This window comes from Cornus florida, unplaced genomic scaffold (genome assembly GCF_030987335.1).
Source record: "Cornus florida cultivar Cherokee Brave unplaced genomic scaffold, ASM3098733v1 CherokeeBrave_3.0.0_Hap2_Chr03, whole genome shotgun sequence".
NCBI lineage: Eukaryota > Viridiplantae > Streptophyta > Magnoliopsida > Cornales > Cornaceae > Cornus > Cornus florida.
This window is the reverse complement of record NW_026775573.1, coordinates 59,671,288-59,698,447: the sequence shown is the minus strand read 5'-3', so window position 1 is coordinate 59,698,447 and position 27,160 is coordinate 59,671,288. Positions and strand designations below refer to the sequence as shown.

General features: G+C 36.1%; 1 protein-coding gene and 1 non-coding gene across 2 annotated transcripts; one reads left to right on the top strand and one right to left on the bottom strand.

The window, feature by feature from the left end:
- The first annotated feature begins 1,793 nt into the window (after positions 1-1,793).
- Positions 1,794-2,199, top strand: LOC132301652 (defensin-like protein 1). Its single transcript, XM_059798892.1, has 2 exons — positions 1,794-1,863; positions 2,012-2,199. The coding sequence occupies exons 1-2, from the start codon at positions 1,794-1,796 to the stop codon at positions 2,197-2,199; spliced, it is 258 nt and encodes an 85-aa protein (XP_059654875.1).
- Positions 2,200-26,787: 24,588 nt separating this feature from the next.
- LOC132302001 (small nucleolar RNA R71) lies at positions 26,788-26,896 on the bottom strand. Its single transcript, XR_009480705.1, has one exon. It is a non-coding gene; the product is annotated as a small nucleolar RNA R71 (small nucleolar RNA).
- Positions 26,897-27,160: the final 264 nt, after the last annotated feature.

Sequence of the window (27,160 nt, the reverse complement as noted above, 5' to 3'; positions counted from 1 at the left end):
TCTAAAGCTATAAGGATAAGGACTAGACCCTTCAAATTTAATAGGTGGAATACAACCCTAATGTAGAGGAAGCAGTCACGTGAAATGTCACCCATTCCTATGGTTGGACCTTTTTTTTATCAGATCATAATCATATGCAGCATAAAATCTGGGATCTAATTTCTTCTTCTTCACTAATTCAATTATTTTTTATTGAAAAGATGATCCACTGGATCTGTATCTCTTAAATTCTGTATTAATTAATAAATTAAGTATGTTTGTACAATGCCCAAGAGTGTGCTTCGATTTCAAAGTGGATGGTCTGACAATAGTTATTCCTATGCGATGGAGTTTAGCAATTTACTCTAGTGGCATAAATATGAACAATAATAAGAAATAATAAAATATTTTATGAATTAAAGTGTTGAATATATATATATTATTTTATTTTATGATTAATAATAAATAGTTTAAAAGTCAGGTGTATCGGGCTATTTTATATGAGTGAAACATGACATCATTATTAAGTATGATGATTTTATTAAAATGTTATTATATAAAATCCGATTATCAAATTTTACATCACAACTCATTTTTTATATGTTAATGATTTTCGTAATCCACAAAAATATACTCATAAGTGGAGTGACATGAAGCAATTGTTGTTTAAATTAAACTCTCTGCTCACACTTCATAATTGTTCTGCAAAAATATACCCTTGCCGCTCAACTTTCGTGTGGGTATTAACGTCCATATTGCTTTTATCGGAAATGAAATGGGAAACAAAGTAATTAATGTGTAGCATTATAAGTACTACACACTTGTGTACACTTTAAATTAAAAAAAATATATTTGACAAAAAAATTAAAAAATTTGAAATAGCTAGGCAGTTGCATATAATTTCCATTAAGTCTCTCCACCACCGGAAGTTATTGGAGTCTCTGACCTGAAGTTATTGGATACCCGGGAGTAACAGCTTTAAAATATCTTCCGGCAAGTAAAATATCCTATTTCTTATTATCAAGATAAATGGAATATTTTGATTGGTGGTGTAAATTTTTTTCCTTGGCCATTCCTTTCAACCGTCGAGACCATTTAACTGAGTCCAAATCAAAATGCATGTCCATATGAAATTATGTTGGGTTGGATGTAACCTAAAGGAAATAAAATACATACTTATTATTTTTTTCTTAGTTAGTATTTACACACATATGTCTTCACTAAAACTCAAACCCTAACCTCCCTTCTAAAAGTAGAGAATTGATACCGTTAAGCAAGCTGGCTGACGGTGGTAAGTGAGTCTTATTCTCCAATTACTAGGACTATCATACTAGGACTATCATTTACTGCAGGTTTCCCTTCTTGCAGCCATACTAGAGACTTCCAACAGCCTTAGCAACTATTACATTATGAATCTTTCAAGCCTTCAAAATTGACTGATAAATATTTTGAGTTTCTACAATTTTCTAGAATTATAAATTAATCTCCAATCTAGAGGAGATAGACTATATCAAGATAAGGGTCTATTGCTTCAGGATTAATTAATTAACATAATTATTAAAAAAAATGAAAGTTATACATAGTTATTAGTATTGCAAGGTTAGCTTCATGTGCCTTGGAAACTCAAGATATCTGAATAGTAATTTAAAATGATGCACAACCTTCATGTGCCATGTTTGTTTATCCGTATTAAATTCTTTGGCCGATCTAATCCTTTCCTTGGCATAACCTTGAACCCTTAGCAACTTAGCCTATAAAAACCCATTAATGGCTCACCAATTCTTCACAAGTGGGAGCTAGCAAAACTAATTAGCATGGCTAGGAATACTTCTTTTGCCAAGTTCTTCCTAATCTTTCTCATCTGCTTACTCCTAGCAAACTCAGGTGATTTGTTTGCATCCACTACTAATCTATGAGATAATCCCTTAATATGTGTGTGTGTGTTTATTCTCATCATTTCTTGTACATTGTAGTGCACATATTCATTCAATCTTTTCTAGTTCTTCTCATATGTACCTCTTCATTGCTTTTTAATTCAATTCTATTGATGTGATCATATATACAGAACTAGTAGCTGCAAAAGTATGCAAGCGCAGAAGCAAGACGTGGTACGGGGTGTGTATCTGGTCATCCCACTGCGATAACCAGTGCAGGAAGTGGGAGAAAGCCAAGCACGGGGGATGCCATGGCACTGCATGCTACTGTTACTTCTGTGACTAGAAATTAAGCTTGATGATCATATGGTGTTTAGCGTTTTATCATGTACCAAAAATAATAATCTTTATGCGACGTTCATGCTAATCAGCACTCTCCTAATAACTGTAAGCAATAATTGAAGCCCTAGAACATGCATCTTGGATGGGTCACTAGGGTTTGCTTACATAGATATGTATGATCTTTTCTTGCTTTCCATATATATACATATATATATGGATGTGTGCTTAGTTTGGTCATTGAATTTGAATGCACGTACTACATGTTTTATGAATAAATAAAGTGTTTTTAAGTACTATATTTTAGATGAATTTATATTGATATTAGTGGATGTGTGAATGCTATTGGATGAAACATACATCAAACAATGTGATGGTTTCGTTCGGGAATAATAATAGTGAAATTGTTCTTCTTTTTTCGGTAATTACTAATAATAGTTAAATGCTTCTTGTGATTTGTGAACAATGCAAGTGTTTGTGCTCTAGTGCTTAAATAACAAAGAATGGGAAGCAATCTATATACATAAATGGTGGACTACATAGAAATTATGTCTACACGTCATTTATATTCTCCTGCTGTTCTCTCTTTTTCTTGCACTCACTTCACACCTCAAAATTCACGGTTCTTAGTGAAAGAAACATAACTTTTATATCTTCTTAACCTGAAATGATGAGAGAAGAAGGTTCGTTTTCTTGAGGGTATTCCCGAGAACAAATTTAGTGCATGGAGACCGGGTGGTGACCGGAACACGTGGCTTTAAGAAATTTCAACATAAATACAATTCATAGTCTAATGCATAGATGTAATAGAAGAGAAAACATACCCGATGATAGAAAGTCAGTTTTAAGATATCACAGACTCTCCTATTTCTACAAGATTGAATGATTAACTTGAGACAGGTTGAGACCGTTTTATTTTCTATGTGGAGAGATATGTTTGTTCAAATAAACCATGCATTTAGGAATTGATACAGTGTAATGCACCTTATTTAAATAGGATGCAACCTCTATTAAATATATGAATCATTATTGATCCACGTACATGTAATTAAGTATTAATTAATTAGTGTTAAAATGTAATTTTACTTACCGTGGCTACAAACCAAAGCGGTCTCGAATCCCTCCTGACCCACAACCAGAGCTTAAGGACCTTTTCCTGTCGTGGTAGGGGAATCATGCATGCCCGTTGGAGATAGCAAAAGAGATGATCCTTGTTCATTAATATATCATGCAAATTAATAGAACTATTTTTTGAAAAAAAATTAATAGAATTATATTCATGATATATATGTACTTTTAAAGATATTGATATTTATTGGAAACTAGGATTTGATGAAGCATTCTTTGGGATAAAATTAAAGTGGGTCCCACGAAGATTTTGAAGTGGGTTTAGGTCGGAATACGTTTCTCTCTAGATGGAGCGGCATATATTAACTAATTTAATTTCGCTTTTGAATGAATGAGAAATTGAAATTAAAGAGAGGTGTTTGATTATAGCAAACTAGTTCGGAAAATGGGTTTGTTGCCACATTGAGTGAACCTTTACTGATTGCCTTACTGCCTCTTAATCTCCGTTATCAACGTATATTTTTTAACACAATTGTTACCGTGATGTGTTGATGTACTGTTGTTTTGGGCCTTGTTTATTTCAGTTTCTTGGACATGCTTATATGTTGAAGGGGTCTTGTTTTGGGCCTTGTTTATTTCGGTTTACTTGGGCTCGGGCCTATGTACACATCTATATACATACATAAAAAATTAAAAAACATGTCCCACATAAGAAAAGTAAGAAAACTTTGATCTTCTTATAATGTTTTCAAATTAAAATTAAAAAAAATTAACTTAAAAGTTTGAGGTAATTTTTCTCTAATTTTAATTACGAAACAATCAGAGCCTTACCCCCCCCCCCCCCCCCCCCCCCGCGACCTTAGAAGGCTATACCACATTTTTCCTGGGGGGGGGGGGGGGGAGACCTTAGAAGGCTATACCACATATCAATGCTGTCTATTTACCTACACATGAACAATAATTGTAGGCTTTGTAATTGAACCCCTTTTGCAAGAAAAAATTGTGAAAAGATCCGAACATTTGTGAGAAGGCCCCATTACTCAAGAAAAATAGTATTTAGACCCCAAAGTTTATCTTTTGTTTTGTTTTTATTTTATTTGGTATCAGAGCCATTTTACAAAAAATTGGGCCACCCAATTTATAAATTTTTGCATGAACTCCACTAATGTCAGGAATCAAAAATAGAGAATCAAATCAGGATTCTCAATCAAGTTAACAAAAAATTAAAGAGTAATGATAGGGGAACCGAAAAAGAAATCCCGAATTAATATCGAATTTGACGTGGTTGGCCATTCTTATCACATGTTAAACAATTATTTTTTAAAAACTGTTCAAGTAGATGAGGTGGACAAAAACACGTCAGATTCGGTGCTTATTCGGGGTTAATTATTCGGTCTCCCTATCATTATTCAAAATTAAAACAAATCTCCGTAAAAAGAGAAGTTCAAGAGTTTTTCAGAAAACTAGATTTTATCGAGCTAGATTAGAAGACAAAGTAGATTTAAGAAGATAAATTTTAAATCTAAACAAGAAATTTGACTATAGAAGTCAAGAAATAAATAATTCTAGGATTTCAAATCTAGAAAAAAAAAGTGGATAAAATCTTAATAAATCAAGAAAGATATTCAACTAAAACTTAACTAACAGAAGTTGTTAAAACTTTAGAAAACAGTGACAAAAATCTAAGTGACCAAGTAATTGGTGAACTTAGAACTAAAACAATAGAGATCGAAAGGATAGTTAAAATTTTGGAGGTTAATCCATATCAACCCAGTTCTTTCGAAGAAATAACAGAAAAATTATCGAAGGCTATTTTTCATATCCAAAGTGAAATCAAATCGTTAATTCAAAAAATTGACGAAATATTATGAATAATTTTCAAGAACATGTAGACCAGAGATTATAATCTTAGGATAACCTAGCCACAAAGGGCTATAGGTTACCTTTAGAAAAGACTGTTGAAAATTCCCAGCTAGTTATAAACCAAAACAATTGGTTAGTAGCAGCTATGATAGAAAATAGTGCATCCTTAAAAAAGATTAACCATCAAATGGAAAATCTTAATAGCACTATAATGGAGTTAGAAAGATCTTTTAAATCCTTAATAACAGGAAAAGAGAAAATTGTAGAGGAATATCCTTTAGAAAAAAAGATAAAAACAAATAAAGGAATATTTGTACCAAGATGCAGGAGGTTTTAGAAAACCTAATCCCCCTATAACAATCAAGCTAATAAAAATGCTACTAGTTTTTAGTCAATCCCAACAATCAGTATCCGAAAGAATGGATATAAAAAATATGGAGGAAATAGAACTGAAAAGTACTTCTAATGAAATAAAAGAATATCCAATTCCAGAATTTGAATTTAAACAGCTTTATAAATTTGGAAGATTCGACTAAAGACCAACATTTAGATTCACAAAGGTTGAAATGATACATTCGGTTCCAAATGAAGAAACATATATTATGGTTACTTGCTAGACATCAAATGCTTATAGATCAAAACCAAGGATACAACTAGTCCATATAGGCACGGTGCAATTAGCTATAAAACTCTTAGGAAAGGAAAACCAAGGAGGATCTCTACTCTGCATCTTGAGAGATGATAGAATTGAGAGTTTCGAGAAATCTCTGTTATGAACAATCCAAACAGACATTGACAAGCAAATTGTATTTTTTAATACTATCCATAACTTTACAGTTGACATCAGAAATGCTCATGAAGCATTGAAAGTCACCTTATCAACTCATGCAATAAATTTTAGAAAAGTATATTTAATCTCACAATTGGTATCGAGTGTATTATAAATTAATGCAATCAAATGCTCCAAGAGGTTTACTCTCTCAATCCGGGAGGGAAAAAAAAAAAAAAAACACACTCATCCAAACTGAGGCTTGAAATCATACGTACCAGCCTAAAATCTCAAATTAGAATGAAATTCAATTTCCTGAAAGATGGAAACTTACAGGAAAAGAGAAACAAAATAAATTTTCAGAGCTATCAACTAGTTATGAAACACTAGATGGTGACATAATCCTAAAATTCAAAAAAGGAAAAGACCTTAGTATTCCAAATAGATCAGGAATGTATATATATATGCAATGAGTTTTTAACAGAAAACTTCAAAACCCTAAAAGAAGAAGAAACTCTAGAAAATTTAGAAGAAGAATTTGAAACTATTCGAGATGTAGAAAGATTAGATTATTTGATTCATAGAATTCAAACATGGAATCCAGAAAATGTTCGAGTCAGCTTCACTCCTGATGAAAGGACTAGCGGAGTAACTCAAGAAAATCTAAAGTCAATGAATCATGATTAATTTGGGGAAAGTCTACCAGAACAACTAGCAGTAATAAGCAACTAATAGTTTAACCCCACAAATATTGTAACAGAGACACAAAGAGATCTTCTAGTAGGAAAATTATCAAGTGGCAGACCACAAGATAAGAATACTAGTACTTACACTTCTAGAGAAGCAAGTGCTAGACCTATAAATTCAACAGGTGAATACCTAAATATTGAATGTCTAAAAGACAGAACTGAAGCCATATCTAAATGGATGGATGCATGCGTCCTGGTAATAGGAACTGAAGGAAGATGATGGACTAATAAAGAAGCCATGTTATGGTGTGAAGCCACTCTAACTCGTATAGCTAAATAATGGTGGCTATCTTTCACCACAAGTTTAGAATATCCTTCGTGAAGGAAAGAGTATAATTGTCTAGAAATCCATTAGATATAGCCACTTTGCTATACAAAAAATTATGTGGCGATGTTCATAGTTTAGGTGAGCAAGAAGTAGAAACACATGAACCTGGAGTGCTCTGATACCAACTGTGATACCCTTCAATTTCAAGTGCGGGTTGATTAAGTCCTCACTCAAGAATTAGGGGATATCAAACAATTAATAATATGCAAGCACGGAACACTGAAGGGAAAACTAAAATAATAATGATAAATTCTCTGATACCAATAATCTCCACATAAATCTATAAATAAAACTCCTCCAAAGTACAACTCGGGAATACTTAAATCAAGGACCCCTAAAAATCCCAAAACTGAAATAATGATGTCTAAATAACTAAATCCAAACAATAAATAAAATCAGAGATAATATCCTACATCAATAATCTGGAAGAGTGAATATGGAAGCTCTTTGATAAGCAAAAACGACCTCTAAGTTTAGAACTAACTTGAACCTGAAAAATAAATGGTGGGTTAGATCCACGAGTAAGTCCTATCTACTACAACCCAATCAATGAACTGATAAATAGTGCATCCCTAGCTGAAACTCATGCTATAAATACATAATCATACATACATATACACACTAACAAACTTTCTACTATATATAGGACAACCTCAACCTGATAGAGGATATCACCTGAAAATCGCACACAAAGTGGTCAAGAGTCCCATATACTACCAGGGCCCACTAGTCACCTATACAAGCTACTCGTCTTCAGTAATATACGCCTCAGTCCCAAGCACTGATCCCGAGACTACAAATTTGTTTCAGGCCATACATATATAATATAAAATAATCCACAAAGCCATATCTAACAATGACATAATGTAATATGTCTAGATTTATTAGCCAGCCCACGTACTCATCAAATCATCTAAGCCATATCTAACAATGGCACAATTTATGTGAGACTAAACTTATTAGTCACCCCACACATTCCATCACATATACACATTAAATCCAACATAGCCATATCTAACAATGGCAACATATAACGTATAATTAAGATTATTAGCCGTCTAAAAAATTTCATCAAATACATACATTAATTCTCAGCTTGACCATATCTAACAATGGTAAATCATATAAATACAGTCATAAATCACATTTGTAGATCATAAGTACACTAGCATTCATGATTAAAAATATAAATCAGGTTTATGCATTAAATTACACAATTTAAATATCATAAGAGATTAATTCACAACTTAATAGCTAACCAAATCTTTTCCATTAAATCCTAAATCGTAAGATTATAATTTGATTTCATGCATTTAAAGCTTAAGACGTTGTTCCTGAAGCTTCAAAACATGTCTGGAACCTATTAAAATCAACTCGGAGTCATTCAAAACACTTTGTGGAGAAACCAGGTCCTACAACTCGAGCACAACCTTACTATGCTCGAGCATAGCCCCCAGTGCTTGAGCATTGGTTCGTGAAACCAGTTTGGCAGGTCTGTTTTGAGTATGAAAATCCATCGTTGCGGGTCCTAAATCATGCATCTATGTCCCAATTGATTCTCATAGTACATATACAACATAAATACATGTTTTGAGCAATTAAAATCGAAGTTTAACACATTAATTTGCAAGATCACTAAATATATGTACATATATATATACATACATATACAATCAATTACAGACCATATTACAGCTACTAATTCAAATTAAATCATTGTTATTCATCCCTAAAGTCCACCAAAAGATGAAAATTTTATTGGTCCAAAGGGGAGAAGTAGAATAAGAACTTGCCTTGTGATTTTCGGATTGAAAATCAAACTCCACATTTTCCCGTCTTCTTCCTCAACTATGGCAGCTTTTGGGTTGCCGTCATTCTTCCTCCTAAGTCCGATTTCTACCCAAGCACAACCTCCCTCTTCCTCCTTTGGTCTTGGTTCAACTTTCTCTCTCAAACCCTCACAAAACCCTCTCTTTTTTTTGGCACATACCAAAACCCTTCTAATTAAATAATACATACATATATATACATATACAATATCCATACCCCACTCCTAATATTTGTGAGATATTATTTTGTAATTGGCAATTGTCGGAAACAAAACAAGTCATAGTCGAGTTGTAATTCAAGTTACTATATTAGGATCGACAACGACTACGAAATTAGAAGGTTGTTTAAAGTTACCATAACTGAGATCATTTAAGAAAAGATAAGAACAATGCATTAGGAAGAAGTCTAAAATGGTTAGGAAACATTCTACACTTGGTATTTTTTTCAGACTTACCAAAAACAGTGTTTTTAACCTTATTGAACCAAAAATTCAAGTCTGGCACACTTGAACCGGTTCAGCATTCTTGAACCAGTTCAAGGCCTTAAGTTGGCTTCGAAATTAAGTGCTGCCATTCTTGAATCGATTCAGCACTCTTGAACCAGTTCAAGAAGTCCTATTCAGGTTCTAACTTTTAGTTTCCTATTTCATAATTCTTTCCTATTTGGTGTAGAAGTTTACCAAGTCCTATGCACGAAATTTGCCATATTTTCAGAGGGATTAGGACATTCTAAACTCTATATAAACCTTGTTAGTTATCTAGGTTTAAGAACGAATTTTGCACTATCAAGTCATTATTTATAAAAGCCTTAGGAAGATTATTTTTGCAGAAAATCCAAGAGATTTATCTGTGATCTTTCTAGAATATACATATAAACTCAAAGTGAGTTTAGAGTTGTGTTGTTCAAATCTTGATTGTGATCATAAAGTTGCATCTACATCGGTCAGAGAAAAACAGATATACTTCTACATCGAATTCAGATATTGCAGAACAGAAGTAAAAACAATCACATTTTGAAAGGGTGATGGATATAAATCGTTACCACTTAGAATACCACTTGCAATAGCACAAATCAATGTCGAATAAGGCTATAGTAAGGGGTTGTCGAACCACAAGGATTGCTAATTTATGTCAACCAAAATTGTAAAATTACTTTTTAGTTTGATAAAAGAGATGATAGTTTGATTGGTTTGTCACTTAAACTATGAATTAAAATTGCATAAAAATAGGAAATAAAATGAATTCAAATGGATTTAACTTATAGAGATAAAGGCTAGGGAATTGACTTCACCAAAACCTCATAAACATGCTAACTTGCACCTAACTTGGGGATAAATAACTATGTATATAAAATGATGTGTAGAAATATAAAACAACCATAATATCTTCCAGAAAATCATATATTTCAAGACTAAGCATAATCCATCTTTGGTTAGAATGGTTCATCCACCTAAATTAGGTTGTGGTATGAACCATTTTCCCTAGGCATGGCCTATTAAGGTCCTTCAATTGTATGTTGAAGCACATGAAATTCAATTATCTATCATAAATTATCTTCAGTTGGTATGGACCATCTACCTAACTAAATTAATCTAAAGGTGTAGCATGGTCTATCTTTCTTAAGTATAATATATACAAATTCTCAATTAACATTCCAATATAACCATTTCATAAATTCATTCCCATTGTCACTATAGGAAATCAAGTGAATAATTGTGCCAATACGATTTCTAAGACAAGATAAACATATCAACATAACTATATATTCAAATGAAAATCACATACATTACTTCAATGTATAAACACAACAATTCAACGTAAACAACTTCTAATTTATGAAATCAATTATATACAAGATGAATCCCCAAATTGAAATAACAATTACAACATATTTACTTGGTCAAGGTTACATCAACTCCCTACGAAAGAATTTAGTTCCTTATGGACATGGTAACAACTTCAAGGATTGAAGAAGAAGAAGATTTCCCTTGTAGCCCTATTGTTGCAAAACTTAGCATAAAACCCTAAGGAAAACCCCTCTCTCTCAATATTTTTTTAGAATCCAAAACTATTTTATTAAATTCAGGCCTTTGCCCCCTCTTAGTCCCAAAATGAGTTTCCAAACAACCCAACTTGTTAAAATTCAAATTCTCACTTAAAAGGGAACAAACTTTGACTTATTCAAAATGGGGGCCCGTAGGCTAGCGTCCGGACACGAAGCATGGCGTCCGGACGTGCGATTACTGAATGGCGTCCAGATGCGAAGTCCTGCGTTCGGACGCGAGGTATGGTACTTGGCTTCTTTCTCCTCTTCTGCAGTGCTGAATGTATCCATTGAAGATTTGGGCCATCTCTTCTTAGAAATCACTTGATTTTTAAGCCCGATATGACTTGTTCTTCACAAACCCTTAAAACCTTATTTTTATTTCTTTTTAATAAATAAACCTGCAAAAACACAAAAATGAAGATAAACTATATACAAAGATCAAATAATGGGCTTAACTAATGCAGTTAAGGGCGCTTGAATATGCAATATTCGACGCTTATGACATCCCCAAACTTATATTTTACTACTCCCATAGCAAAAATAAAATGAAAATCACAATGAACTATCCACATTTCTCCTCTTTCATGGGAGTGACGATTGCATTTAGCATATGCAACAAACCTTTTAAACCCCTAGGTGTCCCTAGAGGACGAGCGAAGTCTTGTGAGAGTTTACCAGAAATGATACCTACAAACATTAAGAAACAAGGCTCATCCTAGTTTAAACTAAAACATATGACTTTGGGGGAAAGACTCTATCATGAAGACTACAACTGTGATGGCCTAAGTTTTGTAAACCCGGTGCGTCAGTGATGAACAAAAGATGACCCGACAACGGATCCGAAATGCGGAAACTAGAATATAAACAAGGTCTTTAGAGATGTACATCATTCTTAAGACACAAGAGAGACCTTTTGAGGAGTTTTGAGACTCAACGGAAGTAAAATGGAGCCAAGGGTATCAACGACCCTACAAGAGAAGAACCAAGGGTAAAATGGTCATTTTACCCTAAGTGGAGTGAATTTAACTTACAATAAGTCAAATGAGATAAAAAATACCCTAAAAAATCTTTTAGTAACTTCACATGAAGTCCCAAGGCCAAAGGAATTGAAAATCACAAATGAACCCTATCACAGTTCGAACTAAAACCGACACCCTCTCACTAAAACAAGGATATCTTGAGCTAAGAGAAGAATCTGAAACTAAAATTTATACCATTGGAAAGCTTATTTCAACATGGTCCGTTTAGACTCAAGGACGGACTAATTCGAAGTTAAAATGAAGAAGTTATGATAGTTCAAAGTTGGAAGGCCAAAACTGAACCTGTAAATGGTTCTGGAAGGCTTGAACTGGTTCAAGATTCTTGAACCGGTTCAACATGGACAGAATGTCCATATTAGACCCAAAACCTCACCTTGAACAAGTTCAACATCTCTGAACCGGTTCAACCCACCCAGGTTGCATAAAATTAGCAGAAACAGTAGAAAAAGCAGAAAAATGAGCTTTTCATAGAATTTCTGGGACAAAGATGACATTTTCTGGAAAAAAATGAAGAAGAAACCCCCCTTAAAATCGCATTTTCCATCTCACCATGATAAAAGAAGTTTTATTTTTCAAAGGAAAATACCCAAAATACCCTTATAACAGATTTTTATAAAAAGTGAAAATGAGTGCCATCCCATGTGCTCGTTTTGCAAAATATGACTCTAAACTCGAAAGCGATCATGCACGCAAATGTAATATGGATAAATACACGTGTTCCAATAGCCCATGGCCATATAGCATGTCATATACATAATACGACCTGTCAAACCTCGAATTCTTATAATTTCATAAAACAAACTATGTAATTAAACTAGCATACATGTGATATAAATGTATATGGCACTTGGCCTCATGTTATACATACAAAATAGGCATCTTCAAGTGTTATTAGACATACATTACACATCAAGGAAGCCATTTTAGCTTGTAAAATACCATACATCCATGGTATACAAAATATAATATCTAAAAGTAAGGCATGCTAAACAAGTGCATGTTAATATACAAAAATGCTTCAAAGTACTCATGAGCCCCTAAGGATGATGAGCATCCAAGAACATAGTCTCTTTACCTGTAAAATAACCCACACAACTAGGGTGAGTAATCAAGTTACTCGTGGGAAGAAGCATATGCGTATACCCTAAAGTTTTAATATCATTGTAAGATCAATATAGGCGAATACAAGGGAGCATTCCACTTAACGTCTATGTTCAAGGTATTCTAAGGGATCATCTTAAGCTAACTTAAATAATTCTTAGCAGCACAATATCAATATGGATGTACTTAACAATATCAATTCGCCAATAGCAAAAATTTACAAGTTACAATTAAGCATTGATTGCCAACTTGGAATTGAATGCAAAATCAATTAGTGGAAAACTTGGACACCAAATCTCGGATTGAGCCAAGATCTAAATGATTATTCCGGGCACTAACCCGCTGGGAATACCACCCCGTGCGCACTAATGTAGGGAGCTCTCTATTTCCCGTACTAGAGTCAAACTCTAGTCATGTCATTTGTAACAATGTCCCAAGAGAATCCAAAATATATCAAGTTCAAAACTTATATACAATAATTTAAGGCATATAAACCACCTTCCATACACAAGTATTTTGAAACCACACAAACCATGTCTTAGGGTTCCAAGTCTAGAATGGCATAATAAATGACAAGTTCTTAACATGATATAATGTGCAATATAATACCATTCACTTATCAATTTAAACCATGCCTCAATAACAAGCTTTATATACTAGACTACAACATTATATCAATAAGCTTCTAAAATAATTACAATTACCAATAGTATTAAACTAGAATATAGAATTATCATCACAATAGTATAGTATTTCAAATCAATAAGAGTTCTATACAACATTAATAATCCTACACAAGATACATACACAACATACATGCTTAAATCAATAAACCTTAAGTCAATTATAAAGATTTCCTATAATATGCAATACTATAATTCTAAAAGCATGTACCCAATATATATTAAACCCCAAAGGATTATTAAACACTTAAAATATAAACATACTACCACCCCTACCTCAATAGAGAATTGAATCTCTATAATCTAAAGCAACCAAGCACAAAATGGATAAAAAGTCTAGGGTTAATGAAGAGAAAAGTGAAAGGAAACTTTTGTCTCCCAAGGTTAATGGTCTAAGGTGAGTGGAAGGAAGCCAAAATGAAGGAATGAGCTATTAACCAAGCTTTCCTCCAATGGTGGCTAGGTTAGGGTTTTGAAGAACAAAGAAAATGAGAAAGGTAAAGTGAAAATGGTGAGTGAAAGGTCTAGAAATCCTCCACTCACTATGTGCTCTTACACTACCTCACACATACACACAATGCAAGACTAAATTGTGAGCCTACACTTGTCACAAATCCAAGGCTTCCTCCTAAGCTTAATCTTAAGCTTACACTTGTCAACCATCCAAACCAACAAGTGCACCAATCCTAGGCCAACAAGTAGGTGAATCTCCACTCTCCAAATGTCATAAGATGATGCATCAAAGTCTCTCCACCCCAATGTCAACAAGTGGCTCCATGAGAGTGTGACACTTGTCACCTTTTTCCTAGATTGCAAAAAGGTCATTTTCTAAAATATCTTCCAAATTAAATTGCAAAATAGTCCTCAAGACTAAAAATAATTATTTTATATAATTACACTAAAATCCCAAAATCAAGAATATTTCCAAGAAGGTATGCATCCATACCCTTTATGAAAAAGTAAGCAACTAGAATGTATTTTCTACAAAAGTAAAAATACAATTATCATGGAATTCAAATATCATGGATGCATGCAAAGCTGGAATCAAATCCGAGCACAAAAAGTGAGGTTATGTAAGGAAAAATGATAAACAAGAAAAAGACAAAATAAGGAAAAGACGAAAAAAGAAGATTACTGAAAAAAAGGAAAGGAAGGAAAATGACTGGGTCATTACAACCTACCTTCCTTAAAACGATTTCGTCCCCAAAATCAACCCGAATCTAAAAGAGAGAACAAACTGGGATACTGAGAGCGAACCTCCTGTTCGAGCTCCCGGGTAGCCTCGTCAACGCCGTGATGTCTCTATAAGACCTTAACCAATGGAATAGTCTTGGTCCGCAAGACCTGCTCCCGTGAATCAAGAATCTGGACTAGACCCTCCTCATAGGTCACATCCTCATCAACAACAACATTTGTCCACCGTAAAACATGCGATGGATCCGACTCGTACTTTCTTAACATAGAGACATGAAAGACATCGTGAACCCTATCCAGGTTTGGCGGCAATGCCAAACGATAAGCAACTTCACCGACGCACTTCAAAATTTAAAATGGTCCAGTGAACCTAGGAGACAACTTACCCGTCTGCCAGAATCTCAGAAGTCCTTTCCGTGGAGAAATCTTGAGAAAGATGTGGTCCCCTACCTCAAAAGACAAGGATCTCTTCCTCTTATCAGCATAACTCTTCTGTCTACTCTGAGCTGTAGCCAACCACTGTCGAATCAACTTAATCTTTTTTGTAGTCTCAAGGACAATATCGGGACCCAAGGCGACTACATCATCTACCTCGGTCCAACAAACTGGAGATCTATAATACAACGCCTCGAAAGATGCCATGCTAATACTGGTCTGGTAACTGTTGTTGTAGGTAAACTCAACCAAGGGTAAGTAGTCTTCCCAACTACCCCGAAAACCCAAAATGCAAGCCCGTAGCATATCTTCCAATATCTGAATAGTATGCTCCGACTGACCATCAGTCTGAGGATGAAATGCCGTGCTAAAATGAAGCCCCGTGTCAAGAGCTTCCTGAAAACTCTGCCAAAAGTGAGACGTGAATTTGGGATTCCTATCCAAAACAATGGATACCAGAACCCCATGAAGCCTGACAATCTGCCTCACATACAATCCACTAAGTCTCTCTGCGTCCTCTGTGATACCCCTTGGATCCGAGACACGGGTTGATCAGGCCCGGGCCCAAACCCGAGGGAAATATCAAACAATTAATATTTTAATGAACACAGAATACAAGATGAAATAATAAGAAGTAAATAAAAAATGGCTGAAAAGAACTCTAATTGAAAATCCTCAAAATAATGTTATAAAAATCCAAACTCCAAAACCTCCAATTAATTAATAACTCGGGAATCCATCTAGTGGACCCCTAATAAAAATCCCAACTGTAAAATGAAATAATTGAAATACGATCCACAGCTAATAAGTAAGTAGTCCTACGTCATCGGTGGAATAGAAGTCTGTATCTGCTCTGCACGACCAAGCTCTAACCCTGGAACTGACGAGCACCTGAAAAATAAAAGAGTGGGTCAGGCCCACATGCAAGTCCTGATCTACTACGATCCAAACAGGAATCCGATACGCAGATACATCTTAGATAAACTTAACAATATCTAGAGTAGTCCATATATGTATATATTACACACTATAGGACACTCACTAGTCCAATAGGTCTGTCTCAGCCTGAGTAGAGATACCATGCAAACCGCACATTGTGTGGTCATGTGTACCTAGACCTACCAGGGAACAACACCTTTGTCCAGCTATCCATCCTAGGCGATATATGCACCCTAACCATGGTCCTGAGACTTAAGCTCATACCATGGCATCATAACATAAATATATAAAGTGCATGTCCTCTTAATATAGAATATCATCCCTTTGATATAGTAGCTTGATATCTGTATAACAATTCATCCCAGAAATCCAATTGCGTCATTCAGTTATTTACTGACTTGACACTAATAGAAGTCGGACTTAACTTTTATTGTTAATCCGAACCTCAATCCAGATTAGGTAGGCTTAGTATCTGAACTAATCCATACCTAGCACGCCACCATCTCATACCGGTACATACTATCCTCCAGCTAACATAGTTGACAAAGATAGTATAAGTATCTATCAACCACACTCCAAAATAAGCATAAATATAGTTAACATGTGTATAACTACATTATGCATCCCAGAAAAGATTTAGAATCCTAATTACAGTCCATTAAATTTACAAAGTAAGATTATGCAATTTACTCCTCCAAACGGTACCATAACTGATGCATTCTATAGCAAAGTTAGACCATCAGTTAATTCCATCCAAACATACACATAATTAAACTATTATATGCTTGTACCATAACTGAAAATATGATTCGTAATTTAATTTCATGCATAGAAACCAAATTTCCAAAACAGAAACCAATCTAGGTTAATTAACCAATTCTGCACATACGGATTCTTTGTTTAACCTTATGTGAATCCCGTCCCCAATAACTAATTATAAACATGATTCTCAACATTTTTCTAAGTCTTGAGCAATGAATTACACCATCCAGTAGCCATTAAACCATTTTAGAAAACATAGTTTCGCCAAACAGTCCCTAAAAACCACGTTTCTATGTATTTTAAAAGAGAACAAGCTCTCAAAATTAGGATCCTGCTCTAGCTTTCATCTAGAGTCGGCTCCACAACACCAAGAGCCGGCTCTCCCCTCTGGGAGCCGGCTCTAAGAGGTTTGGGAGCTCTCTCTCCCTCCTCTTAGCAACCTCTGTTTGTTTCATCATCCTCCTCTCCGATTCCGATGATCACCAGTCCTCTGTAGTAGTTTTTAATACATGTTTTAAGGTTCATCCAGATTCCATATTGGTTATAGAACAAGAATATACAACCAAAACTTGAATTGAAATACAAGTTGTTACACCACGGCAGCAAGGTTTCAGGTTACAAATTTAAAGTAACTAAGAACAGATTTATTTCATGAATTTAAATACAGATTAAACATGCATAACAGATGTAATTAAGCCTTAGTTTAATCCCTGGAGTCTTTCTAAGCATGCACATATCACAGATTAAAGGGATAGAATAGAACAGAACTTGCCTTTGAGTTTCAGATTTGAAACTCTAATTCCACAGTTTCTGAATGCTACGTTAGTGTCCTATACTACAGGTTTACTCCTCCGGTGCTTAAATTCCACCCAGAAACAACCATGTTCCTTCCTCCTTGAACTGCTTTGTTAAGCACCCAAGGTCACTCTGTGTTTCCTCCTCTATATCTCTCTGTGTCACAGACTTAAGCTTACGTTTCTCTAAAACCCTAAACCCCAATATTCTTATGTATTTATAGGCTTCAAGTAACCAAACCCTATTCCCGTTCTAACTATGAGTCCGCCACATTAAAACCCAAAATCCGAAGTTACGATAAAGAAAATAAATACACAATGAATTAATTAATTAAATCAATTAAATAAGTATAGAAATTAAAATAGTAAAATACAACTAATTAATTAAAAACACTTCAACAATTAATTCCAATTAAATAATCCAATTAAATAACCCAATTAAATAAGCAAAACAATTAAATAATTAAAACACTTAAACAAGTAATTCCAATTAACAAAATTAAAACAAATCAATTAAACCAACTAAATTACCACAATAGAAAATAATTAAACAACTAATCCAATAAAATGACACATAATCCAATAAAATGCGATTAACTAATAAATGAAATAAAAATTAAATACCAGGAATATCCTTGTAAAATTAGGGGTATTACATCATCTGTCACTGCTATAGGCAAAAAGTGAGCCGTCTTAGTAAATTTGTCAACAATAACCCAAACGGCATCATTCCCTGCCTTGGATCTTGGAAGTCCTGTCACGAAATCTATAGTGATGTGCTCCCACTTCCACTCTGCCACTGGTAGTGGTTGCAACAACCCTGCCAGTCTCTGATGCTCTGCCTTCACTTGCTGACAAGTAAGGCATTTGGCCACGAACTAAGAAATATCTCGTTTCATGCATTTCCACCAAAACTGCCTTTGCAAATTGTGATACATCTTCGTACCACTAGGATAAACTACAAGTCGAGAATAGTGAAAATCCTGAAGAACGATGTCATGATAAGACAAAGGAACAAGCATCTTCCCTCTGTACCTGAGACCACTATCTGAATGCAAGGTCCAACCCTCTACATTCTCGCCGCCTGAAATTCGAACGTGGATAGACTTCATCTCCCCATCCTCCTACTGTGCCTCAATAACTCTGCTAACAAGAGCCGGTTGAGCCACAAGGCTAAACAAGATAGCCGGTGAAACATCCTTATACGATTGTAAACCAAGATCTGCAAGCTCTTCTAGCATCTTCCATCTGTGGACGGAAATGCTAGCAAGAGTACTCCGTGACTTCTTACTTAATGCATCGGCCACCATATTGGCCTTTCCCGGATGATACTGCAACTCAAAGTCATAGTCCTCCATGAACTCAACCCATCTGCATTGTCTCAAATTTAAATCCTTCCGAGAGAAGAGATATTTGAGACTCTTATGATCGGAGAAAACCTCAAACTTCTCCCCATATAAATAATGCCTCCACCCTTTTAGGGCAAAGATCACCGCTACCAATTCCAAATCATGTGTCAGATAGTTTAACTCGTGAGTCTTCAACTGTTGAGACCCATAATCAACCACCTGCTCTGTCTGCATTAGAACACACCCTAGGCCTTCTTGCGAAGCTTTACAATAGACCATGTAACCCAAACCACGTTTAAGTATGATCAAAACTAGAGCTGATGTCAACCTGATCTTCAACTCCTGAAAAGCAGAATTGCAAGCCTCATTCCATATGAACTTAACCCCCTTGCGAGTAAGTTGAGTCATAGGTGCTGCTAGACGAAAGCTCCGAATCTTAAACATTGTCTTCGAACGCTCCCAATCCATTACAGACTCAATCTTCGACGGATCCACTGCAACACCGCCCCCTGACACAACATGTCTAAGGAACTTCACCTCCGGTAGCTAAAATTCGCATTTCTTGAACTTGGCATATAATCGGTTATCCCTAAGGATCTGCAAAACTGCTCTCAAGTGATGCTCATGCTCTTCCCTCGAAGCTGAGTACACGAGAATGTCATCAATGAACACCACCATAAGTCTGTCAAGATAGTCACTGAATACACGGTTTATCAAATCCATAAAAGCTGCTGAAGCATTGGTCAAACCAAATGGCATCACTAGAAACTTATAATGGCCATATCGTGTACGAAAAGCGGTCTTTGATATATCCTCATCCTTAACCCTCAACTGATAGTAACCTAATCTTAAATTAATCTTTGAAAAGCATGTCGCTCCTTTCAATTGATCAAACAAGTCATCAATCCTAGGCAAAGGATACATGTTCTTGATCGTAGCGTGATTCAACTTGTGATAATCGATGCAAAGTCTCAAAGACCCATCATTCTTCTTCTCAAAAAGAATCGGTGCTCCCCATGGTGAAGCACTAGGACGAATAAAGCCCTTAGATTTCAAATCATCCAACTGACCTTTCAGCTCATCAAGCTCTGCCGGTGCTATACGGTACGGTGGCATAGAGATGGGTGTTGTACCAGGAATGACATCAATGGCAAAAATAACTTCCCTTAAATGAGGTAACTTTGTCAGTTCCTCTGGAAAGACATCAACAAAATCCTTAACAACTGCTGGAAGAACACGGCCCAAACTGCTATCCTCGTCAACAAGCAAATTAGCCAAGTAGGATTTGTGGCGACTCCAGTCACCAATGCTGAAAACCATCGCTGGGTGGGAATCCCTCTGATCTCCCATAATAGGGAAACAATCTCCCTTGGGAGTGCAAATGGACACCCTCCCATAGAAGCAATCAATTGTAGCCCGAAAGAATGACAACCAATCTATCCCGAGAATGACGTCAAAGCCCATCATGTCGAGAACAACGAAATCGAACTCTAAGGTCCGCCTAGCTATCTCAATAGTATAACCCCGATAAACACAATCCAAAGACACTGAACCCCTAACTAGCGTATCAACACAGAGAAGACTATCTTGAAGTGTAACCTCCAGACCTAATGAATGTGCAAATGATGTAGAAATGAAAGAATATGATGCACCCGTGTCAACAAGAACCCGTGCCCAAGAACTGAAAACTAGAAAGATACCTCGAACTGAAGAGGTGCCTGCGGAAGCATCTGCCTGTAGAAGAGCGTAGGCTCGTCCCTGAGCCCTGCTGTGAACTGCCATGATAGCCTGACTAATGTGAAGAAATAGTAGGTGTAGAGCCCCTGGCTGGATAAGTGCCAACTGGCACCACTGGATGTGGTGCCTGAGGAACTCTGAAACCAGACTGAACCACTGCAGACTGTGCTGGTACTATCTGTGAATCTATGCCACCACATGACTTATTTAGCAACTTTGGACAATCCTTCTTGAGATGACCTGGTTGCCTACAATAGAAGCAAGCTCCTTGCTCTGTCTTTATAGAAACGGATGTCTGACTGGCCTGTGGTTGAAGCTATGGGCAGCGATGCTTGATGTGCCTCGGTTGCTGACAATGGTGACAAATCACACCCCGAGCCGATCCCGAAGATACAGGGACTGTGGGTGCAGAATGAATCTGATGTGGAATCCCCTGTGAGTGTCTATTGTTCCCTACCTTAGCCTTCTTCCACTGACTTTCGGAGGATGACGGAGTGTTGTTGTGAGGTTGCTTGTGTGAACCCCTAATTCATAACTGATCCCGTTCCTCTGCCTCAGCTAGTATAGCCCTCTGGACCACCTTTTTGTAAGTCCTCAAATCAAGAATTGAAACCCGTGGCTTGAGGTGAAGATGTAGCCCATCCTGTAACTTCATTGCCCAGGCCTCATCTGTCGCCACCATATCCTCAACATAATAAGAGAGAGAAGTAAATCGTGTTTCATACTCAATGACACTTATAGTGCCCTGATAAAGACCTGTGAACTGCATCCTCATCTCCTGCCTCATAGCCTTAGGAAAGAAGCACTCAAAGAAAAAATCTCTAAACTCATTCCAAGTCATCAACTCTACATTGTGGACATTCGTCATGGACCTCCACCAGATATCTGCATCTCCTATGAACATAGAGGCTGTCAGAGAAATCCTCAACCTGTCCGTGGGTACTGCCATACTGTCTAACTTGCAAACCATAAGGTTCAACCAAGCTTCTAAGACTAGCGGATCTGAACTCCCCACAAATGGATCAGTCATAGCCCTCTGCAGTCGCATGAAGTACTCCAGTGCCTTATTGACTATCAGTGCTGGTGCCGGTGCTGGAATCTGTATCCCTGCTACCTGCCTGCGTATCAATTCCTGTAGGGACTCAACGATGCCCTGATTGATTCCCTGAGCCACTCACTCCTCATAAGTCGGTGCTCGCGGTAGATTAGCATCCACGCCACAAATTGGAATCCTAGGCCTTCCCGGACCCCTCATAAGCTCGGTGTCATCCACCTACTCCTCAATGCCCTGACGTGAAGACTCTCCACGCGTGACAACCATGATGCTAGATATACAAAAGGAAAGAGGTCAATAATAACACAAGTTATTATGATCGAATGTAACTCACACTATGAGTGCACAAAACACAAAGTAAGATAAAGTATGCAACATACGGTTATGCTAAAGCAACTAAAGAAAGCTTTTTAAACATTTAAGCACTTAAATAAATAAGCATACAAGTCAAATAAAGCTGCTTCTAAGCACATAAGCATATAAGCATAAAGATATGTCATAATACTAAGCGTGCTATCAAGGAACACATAAACATGTTGCAACGTCAAAACATGTTATCAAAGGCATGTGAAAATATCAAATTAGATCAACAAAAACATGATATACACTAAAACCCATCGTCCTAAGGTATTCAAACCTAGGAGATCTGATACCACTTGTGATGGCCTAAGTTTTATAAACTCGGTGCGTTAGTGATGAACAAAAGATGACCCGACAACGGATCTGAAATGCGGAAGCTAGAACATAAACAAGGTCTTTAGAGATGTACATCATCTTTAAGACACAAGAGAGACCTTTTGAGGAGTTTTGAGACTCAACGGAAGCAAAACGGAGCCAAGGTTATCGACGACCCTACAAGAGAGAACTAAGGGTAAAATGGTCATTTTACCCTAAGTGGAGTGAATTTAACTTACAATAAGTCAAATAAGATAAAAAAATAAGCTAAAACATCTTTTAGTAACTTCACATGAAGTCCCAAGGCCAAAGGAAGTGAAAATCTCAAATGAACCGTATCCCTGTTCGAACTAAAACCGACACCCTCTCACTAAAACAAGGATATCTTGAGCTAGGAAAAGAATTTGAAACTAAAATTTATACCATTGGAAAGCTTACTTCAACACGGTCTGTTTAGACTTAAGAACGGACTAATTCGAAGTTAAAATGAAGAAGTTATGATAGTTCAAAGTTGGAAGGCCAAAGTTGAACTTGCAAATGGTTCTAGCAGACTTAAACCGGTTCAACATGGATAGAACATCCATGTTGGACCCAAAACCTCACCTTGAACCAGTTCAACATCTCTGAACTGGTTCAACCCACCCAGGTTGCATAAAATTAGCAGAAACAGTAGAAAAAACAGAAAAATGAGTTTTTCATGGAATTTCCGGGACCAAGATAACAATTTCTGGAAAAACACGAAGAAGAAACCCACCTTAAAATCGCATTTTCCATTTGACTATGTTAAAGGAAGTTTTATTTTTAAAAGTGAAATACCCAAAATACCCTTATAACAGATTTGTATAAAAAGTGAAAATGAGTGCCCTCCCATATGCTCATTTTGCAAAATATGACTTTAAACTCGAAAGCGATCATGCATGCAAATGTAATATGGATTAATACACGTGTTCCAATAGCCGATGGCCATATAGCATGTCATATACAAAATACGACTTGTCAAACCTTGAATTCTTATAATTTCATAAAACAAATTATCGAATTAAATTAGCATACATGTGATATAAACGTATATGGCACTTGGCCTCATGTTGTACATACAAAATAGGCATTGATGAGCGCTGAAAAGTGCATAATTAAAACCCCTTAAGCTTAGGTATTCTAGGACCTTTATCTATTTTACTTTCCTGTTTTAGACTAATTTCATGTTATTGCCCTTTTCAGGCACTTATCCCAAAAATAAGTTAATTCAGCCAAATAAGAGCATTAAATAAGCACTCAAGCTGGATGGAAGAAAGGAGCAAAGTGGAAGCAGAATGAAGCTAAGTGTGGAAATCAATAAGTTCGATCGATCTCAACATCACTTTGATCGATCGAAGCAACATCAATCTGGACACTTCAAGATGGATCCAAGCCCTTGTCCTTATCCAAAAGATTCCATAATGTTCAATCGATCCAACTTCTCTTCGATCGATCGAAAATATTCGATCTTATCTATACCTACCACCCCACCTACCACTTTTGTCTCTTTCCCAAAATATCTCAAAATATCTCAGAGATTTATCTTTATTTAAAAAGGCGCCACCAAGGATGATCGATTTCTGCAGCATGCGATGGATCTCACCTAAGTTCGATCGATCTCACCACAGTTCGATCAATCGAGCCTCCTCAAGTCTGAAAAAAATAAGTTCCAGTTCATTAAAAGTTGGCTCATGGTGCAATCATTGAGAGGAGCCCTTGTGCACGAGTCCAGGCCATTGGGTGTGACACTTGAGCTACCTATATAAGGATTTTGAGCCATTTCTACATATCATATCATATTACTTAGACATATGCTTAGAAACATTCTTAGCGAGGAAGAAAAGAGAGGAGGAGAGGCTAGAGATACATTCTTGGGAGTTCTTCCATTCTTTTAAGGTTTCCATCAAGAAGAAGGTTATTCCTACCATGGAGATAGCCCTTGAGGGTTGGATGACTATTTCAATGAGTGGCTAAACATCTTCTTGGGGCTAGAGTTAGCCCTAAGCATGCCTTCTAGACTTTAATGCTTTGTATTTTGAAGGAATTTGTGTTGTAATCTTGTCTTGACACTTATTTTATATATGAATCTTTTTTATTCAATGATTTGTGTGGTTTAATACTTCCAATTGATCATTTCATTCCATCCATATGTCTATGTATGTTAGAATAAATGTTTATGTGTTTATTTCTAGTTTTGTGTTATTGATGTATGTCTATGTGTGTTGATGCTATAGATCTAGAGAATGTCAAGGCATAGTGTTTAATAGAATACTATTGTGGTTTATTTGATGGTTCATACTCATGTCTTGATGGATTGTGCCTCTCCCTTAGTTTCTTTAGTTTAATTTTCATACCCTTAGCTTAGTTGTAGTGTAGTTGACTTATCCATGCTTGTTGTTTGATGTTCCATGCTTATGAATGCAAGTAGTATTATTCTTTAACCATGTGATGTGTTTGGATTGTGAGCTTAAAGGAAGGATTAATGGCTTAGTTTGATGTATTGTGCTATTCACTAGGTTGCTTAGACAATATATACTTAATTGATCATCCATGCTTGTTAAAATAATCAATCACACACTCTCAAATTGTAATACATGTTTCCCCACATTAATTATACGTTGAATGTCTAGAATGGTGATGTTTAGTGGTGACCTCTAGACCCCAAGACCTCACTCTCTTGTTTTCTCTAAATTTTATTTAAATTGCTTATTTTACATTGAACTTGTTTAGTTTAGTTTGTAGTCTAATCAACCAAACAATCCACTTTTTATCACTCGACCTACTAACCTATATATTATTTCCATTGTTAGTGCACCCACGATCCCTTGGGACGATCCCTACTTATCCTAGCTATATTTTTAGTTAGAGGTAGTAGTGGCATTTATAAATTTAAAACTTGGCCACACTATTTTGCACAAATTTGGTTGTACACCCACGACACGCACCAAGTTTTTGGAGCCGTTGTCGGGGATTTGAATTGGTAACGCCGTGTTTTGGAAACAAATATGAATTAATACTCTTTTGATCGTGTCTTTTCTTTACTTTATTTTTAGTTACTTATTGTGGTTGTTCTTATTTGATTAGGTGCATTGAGTAAGTAAATCGAGCAAAGGAACCAAGGGAGCCAAGTGAAGCTAAGCAAAAACTAAAAGAGCTAAAATCTAAAAATTTGCAAAGCATAGCAAGGCTTGAAACTTAAAAGGTTAATTGAAGTTGCTTAAGGACCCTTTGTGAGATCTTTCTAACTCGATCTTTAGTTAAATCGTCGGCCCACGTGGTGGCAAGTTTTTAAATTCTTAGATAGATCATGAGCCCACGTGGAGGCAATTTACTTTTCTTTGCATGTTGTTCAAGCATGGCAGTATGGGATCAATGTATGTGGAGAATGTTTGTTGATTAATTTGTTGTGGGAGCGAAGTGATTGTTATTTGCTTGTTATTTGTTTTGCTAGTGTATGCATGGTCGTAGGTCATTAAATCCTAATCTTGTCCCTCCTAATTTGCATCTTGAATCGGTTATTCGTAATCCTAGGGGAAGTGTAGTTCTCATCACTCTATTTTACCAATGAAGGAACTAAATGATGACCATGTGGAGGACCTTGGTCACATAGACCAACAAGGCATCCTTAACCTAATGTGCATCATGAAAACATTCAAGTACCGCTGGGCATGCCTAGACCATTCATTCACCCACAACAATAAGGCCAAGTTCCATTGGGAATGACTCGGCCAATTTTTGCTCCACAACCTCCCCTGGTTCAAGCTAATCAAGGTGTCCGAGTGGCATCGCCAATTGTAAATCCTCCCATTGCTTTAAGAGACCTTTATGTGCCTAATGAATATAATGCACCTACTTGCATTCAATTTCCCCCATTTAGAACGCATCACTATGAGATTAAACTGCAAACCATTCGAATGCTTCATAACTGTCATGGACTTCCAAGTGAAGAACCTTACAAGCATTTGAATGAGTTTCTTGAAGTATGTTCCACCGTGAAATACATGGACATGCCAGAAGAAGTGTGAAGACTCAAACTTTTTCCTCTCACCCTTAAAGACAAGGCATAATATTGGTTCAATAGCCTTAAGCTTTTTTCGATAACTTCTTGGGAAGAAATGCAACAAGAGTTCTTGAAAAAGAACTACTCGGTATCAAAGACCAATGCCATAAGAACTTCAATTAGAGAATTTTCTCAAGGGGATGGGGAAATGTTTCATGAGGCATGGGAAATGTTTAATGATTTGCTTAGGAAATGCCCACATCATGGCATACCTAAGTGGCAACTAGTTCAATATTTATTTGAAAGTTTACTGGATAATCACAAGGGTATGGTTGATGCATCTATGGGTGGCTCTTACCTTAACAAGCATGAGGATGATGTGTGGCAATTGTATGAAAGCATGAGTGAGAATTCAATGCATAGATCCTTATCTTCTAAAAAAGGTAGAAACCTAGGTGGAAGGAAGAATGTCGGCTTATATCAAGTTGACAATTCCAATGACATAGCCGCTGAGATGAAATCCTTATCTCAAAG

What these genes read in the sequence shown, in the direction of transcription:
- LOC132301652 (XM_059798892.1), top strand. Translation starts at nt 1,794, where the DNA reads ATGGCTAGGAATACTTCTTTTGCCAAGTTCTTCCTAATCTTTCTCATC. An exon ending in CTTACTCCTAGCAAACTCAG is followed by an intron (nt 1,864 to 2,011) that starts GTGATTTGTTTG and finishes TCATTGCTTTTT; the next exon opens with AATTCAATTCTATTGATGTG.